At 42.6% G+C, this 9,294-nt stretch overlaps 2 protein-coding genes across 3 annotated transcripts; both read right to left on the bottom strand.

Moving 5' to 3' along the window:
• Positions 1-924: 924 nt before the first annotated feature.
• alyref (Aly/REF export factor) lies at positions 925-3,901 on the bottom strand. The gene is made up of 6 exons (XM_019257580.2): positions 3,475-3,901; positions 1,981-2,139; positions 1,748-1,895; positions 1,596-1,659; positions 1,322-1,514; positions 925-1,230 (listed from the first exon to the last, which is right to left on the bottom strand). The coding sequence occupies exons 1-6, from the start codon at positions 3,727-3,729 to the stop codon at positions 1,216-1,218; spliced, it is 834 nt and encodes a 277-aa protein (XP_019113125.1). The 5' UTR covers positions 3,730-3,901; the 3' UTR covers positions 925-1,215.
• A 1,490-nt stretch (positions 3,902-5,391) lies between these two features.
• mcrip1 (MAPK regulated corepressor interacting protein 1) lies at positions 5,392-9,256 on the bottom strand. Of its 2 annotated transcripts, none has more exons than XM_010744064.3 (5): positions 9,133-9,256; positions 8,500-8,593; positions 8,199-8,317; positions 6,294-6,398; positions 5,392-6,188 (listed from the first exon to the last, which is right to left on the bottom strand). In XM_010744064.3, the coding sequence occupies exons 2-5, from the start codon at positions 8,505-8,507 to the stop codon at positions 6,124-6,126; spliced, it is 297 nt and encodes a 98-aa protein (XP_010742366.1). In that variant the 5' UTR covers positions 8,508-8,593; positions 9,133-9,256; the 3' UTR covers positions 5,392-6,123. The 2 variants fall into 2 exon arrangements, with proteins under 2 accessions (XP_010742366.1, XP_010742367.1); XM_010744065.3 differs by having other exon boundaries at positions 8,500-8,540.
• Positions 9,257-9,294: the final 38 nt, after the last annotated feature.

The raw sequence follows: 9,294 nt of genomic DNA, 5'->3' as shown, positions 1-9,294 counted from the left end.
GGCTTGCAGAGCTGCACACTCGCATTTCTCTCTGAGTTCCTGACATTTTAGACTTTGTTCACTTCCACCTCCACCTCAGTGTCAGCTCACACCACCCTGCAGCCTGTGAGCAACTACACAACATCTTCACCCCACTGAGCTGCTGCACAGTTCAGATCACATCATATCATAGATGTGGCAAACAGGAAAAGTACATTTTAAAGTGGTTTGTCAAAGCCACATGCTGACATGACGTATAGTACAGCAGAGATACAGTAACGTATAGACCATATATGGTAGTGACAGAGCAGGGCGACATCTAGTGGCTGTGTTTGACCTCTGCAACGACACTGCTCAGGCTGCTCAGGTGTAGGAAATTCTCATTTCCCAACTATCACACACACACACACACATCCCTTTAATTTCAACAATTATTGTTCAATTTGCAGCTTTATTGGGCAGTTCTCAATCAGACCTAGCGTTACTTGCATTTGGCCACTTTTTCTGTTGATGTTATGTTATCAGCTATTCCATAAATGGTCAATTGTTTCTTGGGAAAAGATTGAACGGACATTGATTTTGACACGTTTCTCTTCAGAATGAGTCATTGTGGGTTTTACAAAGTTCAAAAATGAATCAGGCATTACAATTGCTTCCTCCGAAAGATCAAAAATACTTCAAACGCATCAGACCGTCACACTGAGATGCAGCTTAAGATCAAATCTAAAAAGATAGTATCTTCAAAACTCAGTTTTTTTTAAGTGAGCACTTCTCTTATCTACCTTGTGAACTGTGATAACATAAATTGATCTTATAGCAAACTATATTACCAAAAAAACAATATGTGGTGGTTTGCAGATGTTAAAATATTTAAAAAGATGAACTTAACGGCATTCCAACACTAGATGGTCAAGCAGACACATGGACAAAGGTAGAGAGACTGTGTTTGGTTAATATGCACTGCAGGTTTTATTACAAGTTCATTAACTACAGGGTAGAGGAAAGAACTGGGAAAACACCAGTCCACATTTACCTACAGCCAAAACCATTTTCATCAGAAAAAGGGGAAGAAAAAAAATACTGGTAAAAAACACTTCGGAGCATTTAAAAGAAGAATTTAGGACAATAATCTCAATCACATCAGAAGACAACCAAGTGTAAAATATTCTGCACATTTGTAACAACAACCCTTCTGTGCAGACAAGAAGGGACGACAACTCGGAGGAGCTTCATTTCTTAGCTGGTGTCCATCTGAGAAAACAAAACAAGGATTTGAGTTAGACAGCTGCAAAAGCATAATTTGTTAATTGATGCCAGACACGGGATTGACAGCTGAACATACCCTGGCATTGTAGGCGTCTAACTGGGCGTCGAGTTCCTCTGCTGACAGCTGCTGCTTACTAGTGCCACCGCCTCCTCGGCCACCTCGACCCCTTCCTCTGGCACCGCCTGCACCACGTCCGCCACGTCCTCTCTGCATGCCTCCGAAGCCGCCGCCACGATTTCTGTTCATGCCTCCACCACCTCTGTTCAGACTGAAAACGAGAACATCCATCACACACAGCGTTCCCAGTATTTTCCAGTCATGTTTCTTGAATAAAAAGACCGACACTCACCCTTGCATAGGTCGCCTCTGTGTGTCGATCTGTGATGTGACGAGTTGTATGTTCATAGGTCGCCCTAGAGAGACAAAGGCAGGAGAAACCTCACAATTTGGCCAGACATAAAATCAAAGTTATTGCGTTGCATATGATTGTTTTAGGCATACCATCGAGTGGGATTCCGTTGTACTGTTTCATGGCCTTCAGAGCGTCTGCCCTCCTTTCGAAGTGGACGTCTGCAGTTCCCAGGCTTCTCCCCGACCGGTCGTAATGAACTGCAGCCTTCTTCAGAGTCCCAAATTCAGCAAAGAGTTCCTGGAAAAAGAAAAACCCTTAGCCATCCCTTTGATCCATACCAAACAAGCTTGTCTAACAAACGGGCAACGTAATAACACAATACCTGAATGTCTGCATCTGACACCCCAAAGTCGAGATTGGAGACGAGGAGCTTCCCTCCAGTTTCCACACCGGCTCCTCCGCCGCCCCCAGCAGCGCCATTGAAGCCGCTGAAGCCGTTGTCAAACATGTCATGCTGCCACTTATCGGGAAGCTGTTTAGGCTGCAACAGATGAAAGAGAACGCACCTGCTGACTTCAGGATCCCCTTGCCTCTGTCAATCACAGAGTCCACACGGCTGGGTGTTGGGGCAAGCAGGGGCTCCACTTCCAACAGGGCCAGGGTGCTCAACTCCCCCAAGAGGGTCCCCCAATGTTCCCTGCCCACCCCATCACTACAAGCAAGTGAATCAGTTCAGACAGAGGGACATACACAGGACAAACAACTTAACAAAAAAACAGAAAGGGGGTGCATTGTATATCACCTCTGTTTACATTATGAGGTTGTGCTGCATCTACTGAGATTGTATATATGTTACAAAACTGAGCAGTTTATTACCCCCAAAGCCACCCACAATCAGTATACTAACCCCTGAGCAACTTGCCCTCCCCGGCTAGCTACCAAATCTTGCCCATTGTTCTCTTGCCATCTGCGCCTCCACCAGACATGATCCTCGGGCACACAGGGGGTCGCCATCTGAAGCAGCGTTGCCTCCAGCGTTGCACCATGTTTCCCAGGGGCAGCCCAAAAGTTCTTTACCAAGCCACGAAAAAAGGGGGGCTTTCATGCTTTCAGGGGGGGGTAAGTGTCCATAAACTGAGGGGGAGGTGGTAAAAAAAAACAAAAAAAACAACTAGGAGCAGCTACCCCCTCTAAAGAGAGCGTGGATTATCTGAGCGTCCATTTTGGAGACCACGCCATTTTGATTGGGGCTTTTTGTTTTGCTCGTCTAAAAAAAAAAAAACTCATATTAACTTAAAGTAAAACTATCATGTGGGGGGAGAGAGAGAAGGGGGAGTTGAAGTCCACTGATCCATCCACAAGCAAAAAACAAAAAAAAACAGCCACGCTGGTTGAACAGCCACCAAACGGGCCTTGTTGTTAAGACCCGCCAGCCACTCCCGAACAAAAGGCCGCCGCCGCCTGGTCGCTGCACCGGGACACTTATGATGCCACAAGTGGTACGGAGAAGAAAAATGAACGTGCTGGATGAAGTGGTTTCCTCTCACCATCTTTCTGACACTTGGAGGTGGAAAGCACCGACAACGACTAGCTCTAATTTAAGCCTCAAAATGGCGCCGCCGCCGCCGCCGAGGCCTAACGCTCCCTCTCTCTCCGAGGAGGCCTCTTCTTGGAAAATGGTGTAACACATACGGGTTGTGGGAGAAGGGACACACTATGCATACAACTTCCATTAATGCTTTAACCGCAAACCGTCGAGCTCTCACATGAGGGGACGCTCGGCGGTTATATCATTATATTAGGCTAGATGTTAACCCAGGCACTTTTCAGGTTTGCCGAAGGTTTTTTTCTGCCCATTCCTCTAATTTTCTCATACCCTGCTGTAAGGCGTTGGTCTGCCTCTACCGCGGTTCAGGTTCTGTCGGCTCCTCATGGGGCCGGATCCGCCGCCTCGGCCTCCAAATCCTCCTCCTCCTCCGCCGCTGACTCCAAGACGCCCAGCGCCTCCTCCGCCGCCTCGGCCGCCGCCTGAGCCTCCGCGGCCTCGACCTCTTCCTCCGCGGCCTCCGCCTCGCTGCTGCCTGTTCTGCTTGATAATGTCGTCTAGAGACATATCCATCTTATCGGCCATTATGCTGCCCCGATAGTGCTAAACTTTCAACAGAATATAGTTTAAAAAAATACGCCCTAGCCTCGATTGGTCCCTCTCTTCGCCCTTTCACAGCTCAACACAGCGCCGAGGAGAAACACAATGAACCAACGTCCGCCGTATGTAGACAAACCGCCTCGGTGCGTCCTGCACGTACGCACTACGTCATCACGTAATATGCGTGGCCAATAAACAACCCTCATTATACTATTACCTAATCAGCATGCATGACTGCAGCGTGCTCCTCTATGACACATATTTATTTATCCATATATATCAGGTTTATCTTTATAGATTTAACTCATATCGAGCTAAAACAATCAGTTAATTAAACAATAGGCAAAAAATTAACCATACAAGTCATGTCACAAGTAGTTCAAGCCTCTAAATTCTTTATAAGGTTTTAGACTTACATATTGCATAGTTCACTGTTACTTGTTTTATTTAACTGTTATTTATACATGTGTATATAGTGTTAAAATAGGATATTGTATAGGTGTATATTGTTAAAGTTTTGTTTTCTTGCTATTGCACAATGCAGTTGTTTGCACAACCTGGACACTTGCACATCTCACTACCTCACCATGGTGTTATACTGTTGTTGTTTTTCTATTTATTGTATATACTTTTTCTTAAATTTAAATTTGCCTTTACTTTTTATATTTTATGTTCTATATATATATATATATATATATAATTTTATTTTATATTTGATATTGGGCTGCTCCGGGACCAGGGGAAACCAATTTTCGTTTCATCCCATGTTTACATGTGTTGTCACTTACCGTTTGGGAGCTGCGGTAACAAAAACAATTTCCCTCTGGGAATTAATAAAGTATTTCTGAATCTGATTCTGATAAATGTTGATATTTGCTTGTTTTAATATCTACTAAAATGTCTTGATACTGTCATTAATTCTGTTACCTGACACAAAATGTACTTTCTCATTAATCAACATGCGTGCGCCTCTGTAACAAATATTTATACTTATATATTTATATTTATATAAATATATCGTACATATCAAGGTTTGCTTCATATAATAAAATCATTTAGAGCTAAAAACAAATAGTTGATTAATCAATTGACAGGAAAAATTAGTTAAAATTTAAGTGGTTCCAGCATCTAAAATGTTAATATTGGCTTGTTTTCATATCCTCTGGAGGCAAACTAAAGATCAAACAGGTAATTTACATATGCAAATTTCATCTCTAAGATTCTGATTAGTTAGGGTAAGTTATACATATGCATGCGCTGTTTATCCTCATCAGGGCTGGAGCCTATCCCAGCTGACTTAAACAACCATTCACACTCACATCCACATCTACAGGCAATTTAGAGTCATCAATTAACCAATTAGGCACATGGACTGCAGGAGGAAGCCTGAGTACCCGGTACACACAAAAAAGCCCAGCTGAGGTTTGAACTAAACATTGCACCACTGTGCTGCCTTAAGGATATATTAGTATATGAAATTTAAACATCATATTATTAATCAGTTATTGATAATGAAAATAAAAAACTGCCTCTACAATCAACATAGCCAGGATATAAATTCTCCTAAATTATCTGGCTTTATGATGTTCAGGTCCCTTTCTCCTTGCTCCGTGGTCGACACTTATGTGGGATCAAAACAAGCAGCAGTACTGTAAAAGTCTTTTATTCAACATTTTGTTTCAAGGCTTAGGAGACGGGAGTTAACCAAGGGCAGCATACTCGGGGAGGTCTCTACATAGTAAAGTCCATTTGAGGGCAAGAAAATTTATAATAAAAATGTTGGCCTTCTACATTTGCATTTGGCTTCCAAAACTTGCCCATAAAGTGTGTATCCAATGTGACCCTTACATTACCTCTACAATTTACTAATCAAACTATCTTTCAAAACAAACTTAAAAAAAGAAAAAAAGAAGAAGAAGCCAGCCCTTTCGCATTTTCCTCCAAAGTCAAATAAGTAGCAGTAGTAAAGAAAACAGGATTTGTATTTAAGACTGCAGTCTTTTGTGTCCTGTGGAGAGTGTCAACAGTTTATACCTCAGCATCAGATGTCAGCAAATTTTGATGAAAGTTTGCATCAGTCCCGTCCACATAAAGAATGTACATATGGAGATTTTATGACTTGGAAAAAAAAAAAAACATGAACCAAGAGATGGGAGGTATGTGCTCCCTGGAATCCCACTTCTTTTCTTCTTAGTCAGTTGTAGAGGGTAAAGAAAGAGGCAGGGTTGCTATGGTCCAGAGTTTAGAAATGAGCTTGGCGTTCTGTGCTAGAAGGGCCAACAGGGCTGACTTTCTGGCTGATGGAGGAAAAGTTCTCAAGGATAACGGGTGGAAAAAAAAAAAAAAAAAAAAAAAGCGACTGGACTGTCACAAGAAAGACTAGGACTTCTTGGAGTCCTGTGTGTTGCGTTTTTTGAGGTCACTCAGGTCCACTGGTGTGAAAGCTGCAAGAGCAGACAGAAAAAGGTTGTTCAGGACTGTCTTGTGCTTGATTCGTTTAATAATTTGGTTTGACATAAAAGAATAAAAATAAAATCCACTTCACTTACAATGTAGGTTAGGATTTGGGTTCTTCTCCACATACTCCTGTGGTCCACGGTCATTACGTTCACTATTTTGTGTTGATCTGATGTCTCTAAGCACACACTGCCAGGCTGTGAAAGAGCAAAGACAACACTTTTATTACATTTAGGAAATCTTGTCGTTACAGATATGTGTATATATCAACCAGCTTTGTATCATCACAATGTGGGTAATGTATGCAAATGTTTTAATTTTATGCAAAGATCTTGCAATAGCACTGTAAGCAATGCCCGCCTTTATGCCATCTTTGTTTTTTATATTTTGAACTAAACGGCTTTAATAATGTGATTTTAGGCGCTCCTGAACATTATTTACAATGATCAAACACATCCAGGGGGTGCTGAAGGAGCTCCACTCTCTCACAGACCCAGGCAGTAAGGAGCAGCACCACCCGGATGTTGCCAAGAAAGCTATGAACACAGTTGTCAGCCACATAAACGAGATGCAGTAGATCCATGCAGAGTTTGGAGCAGTGTTCGAGCAGAGTGGTGAAAAGAAAATACATTGCTGATGTTTCCATGTGTCACCTCTGCCCAGCTATACCAGCGTGAAAGTGTGAAATAACAAACAGGAGCTTTACTTTGGTCTTGAGAAGCTGCAGCCTTTATTCACTGACAAACTGTAACTTACACTGTAAGACAACCTCACCTTTTCTTCTGCTCTGCTCGTAATCGCCATCACTTCCAACGATTCCCCCACTCCGTCTTTGTACCTTATATACAATTTATGCAAATAAAGTAGGAGCTCTGGATGCGCGCAACATGCATGGAAGTTAACCTGGTTAATTTGAATTTATTACTCTCATTATGACGATAGAAAGCTGGTTTAAAATCTGTAAAATTTCCCTTTAAGTGCTCAGTCTCTCTGCATTTAGTGTGACTGACCCTGCTATTCTCAGGACTTAATGGTTCCCTGGAGTTCCTGAACTCTGCAGAGTGCTTTTCTGAAGGGGTCCATGTTTTGTTCATTTTGTGCATGTGCAAGTGTGACGCACAGTCCTGCTGATCTACAAGTGTTGGTAACATGCTAAGATACAAATGTTTTTATGGTTTTTTTTGGGCGGAAAGAAATGCTTTCGCCCATGTTTGTTAGACCTCAAGGACAAACACAAAGAGCTTTAGTGATTTTTATTCGTTCACAAGAAAACTCCGCAGGGCACCTTTAAAACCAGCACAATAAACAAGGTGTGGCTCCCTCCACTTTGCAGACAATTACACTGTTCAGTGTGACCTCGAATGCTGTAATGCTCTTTACAAATAGTGTCCTCACATTCAAGTTTTGTTGCTCTATAAGCTGTTGCCCTACATATGCTACGTAATTTAAATTCATGCTATGAAACTAATAATGGAGTTACACGTCTCATGCTAGTGTTTACATGTGAGATGAACACGATGACAAGGGTTGTGTTAACATGCTGCACATTAAGGCCACATTCAGAGAGGATCAGGTGCTGTGAATTGCCGCAGGGTTGTGCGGCGGTGTGTTGTGGTTGCTGGGGTTGGGTCTATTTGTGCTGAATGTAACCGCTGTGTTTTTATTTTGCAGCTTTATCAATGACGTCGCTCCCTCTCTCAAACTATCGGACATAAAGCAAACGTTCAGATCCAGCTCAACTTCTAAGATGCTGTCTTTTTTGACAGCCAAAACATACTACCCTACTACATCAGATGGATGGAAAAAACCTGCATTTTCCTGTTTGAATGCAGCCTGAGTGATCAGAATGAGTTCACCCACTTCAGAAAGTGAAACAAACAAAATTTCCTGCCGCTGTTTTGACCATACAGGAAATAAACACGGTTCCTGGGCAACACCCTGGTCTGTAATTGTGATTGCATTATTATTCTGAAAGGAAACTGAGAGGCCGTACTCACTGTCATGTATAAAGCGCACATTTTCCTCATGTGCCGGGGTGAAAAGCTCCCCACTGTTAGTAGGGGATCGAGGGCTTGAAGTCCGCTTGTAACTATTCACCATCCTGGTAGCAGATGAGCTTCATAAACACGAAAAACAGCAACATTAGAAAGACGTAGACACTCCCGCACTGTTTGAATCACTTCACATAAAAACACTTCTTTGACTCAAGCCTAAAGCAGTACACATTGTAATGATCACTATTAACACTGGCCCATTTGTACTCAGTGCATAGAGCCCTTATAACTCGTTGTTACAGACCTGGTCATTCTGTTTGCAGTCTGTACTCGCTCCTCGCTCCTCTATGGTGAGAAGATTTGAAGAATACAAAGGTTCAGAAGTCCTCTGCTGAGTGCTAACAATAAACAACAGTGACAACTACAGCAGCCTCGTCTAAAGAAGTCAGACCTACACACATAACTACTGCTAGATACAATAAACCGTGTCATCTAATAGGTAACTACTAACTGTTAGTGCTAGCGTTGACTAAATGTGTGAATAATAAACAAACAAACAGTGGCGTCGGCGAGCCGAGAGGCTTTTGTTTACGTTTTTACTACCAGCGGTGTTAGCAGCAGGCTACAAAGCCGACACCAGCGAGTTAAGCACCGGTCAGATTATCACCGATAACAATGTGTGTTGTCTGTAAAACGGTGTGTGCTGCTTCATGTCGGTGTGCCGTCCTCGGGGACAGCTAACTATAGATCTGCTGACACAATGATTTCAGCTAACTGTAGCCGGCTAGGCTAGGCTAGGTGATTTACATTGTCGTAACGTTAGCGTGAAGCAGCTGATATTTAAATGTTTGTTACAAACACACGCAGCGCGGGTTTAGTTTTAAAAAAAAAGATGTCCACTGAAGAGACACTGAAGCTGTTTAAATATTTAACAAACCTTTTTATGGCCCTTCCTTTCGATTTCTTTATTCACAGACTGTGTACGCCGTCAGACCTGGCTAAAACGTTGCCAATGCCAACCAATCATTTCCGGGAAAAGACACGGAAGTGAAAGAGCTCCGACAACGACAACACACGTAACAATGATAATAATAATAAT

Source organism: Larimichthys crocea, chromosome XII (genome assembly GCF_000972845.2).
Source record: "Larimichthys crocea isolate SSNF chromosome XII, L_crocea_2.0, whole genome shotgun sequence".
Taxonomy (NCBI): domain Eukaryota; kingdom Metazoa; phylum Chordata; class Actinopteri; family Sciaenidae; genus Larimichthys; species Larimichthys crocea.
The sequence above is the reverse complement of the archived record's forward strand: the minus strand, read 5'-3'. Positions and strand labels throughout refer to the sequence as shown.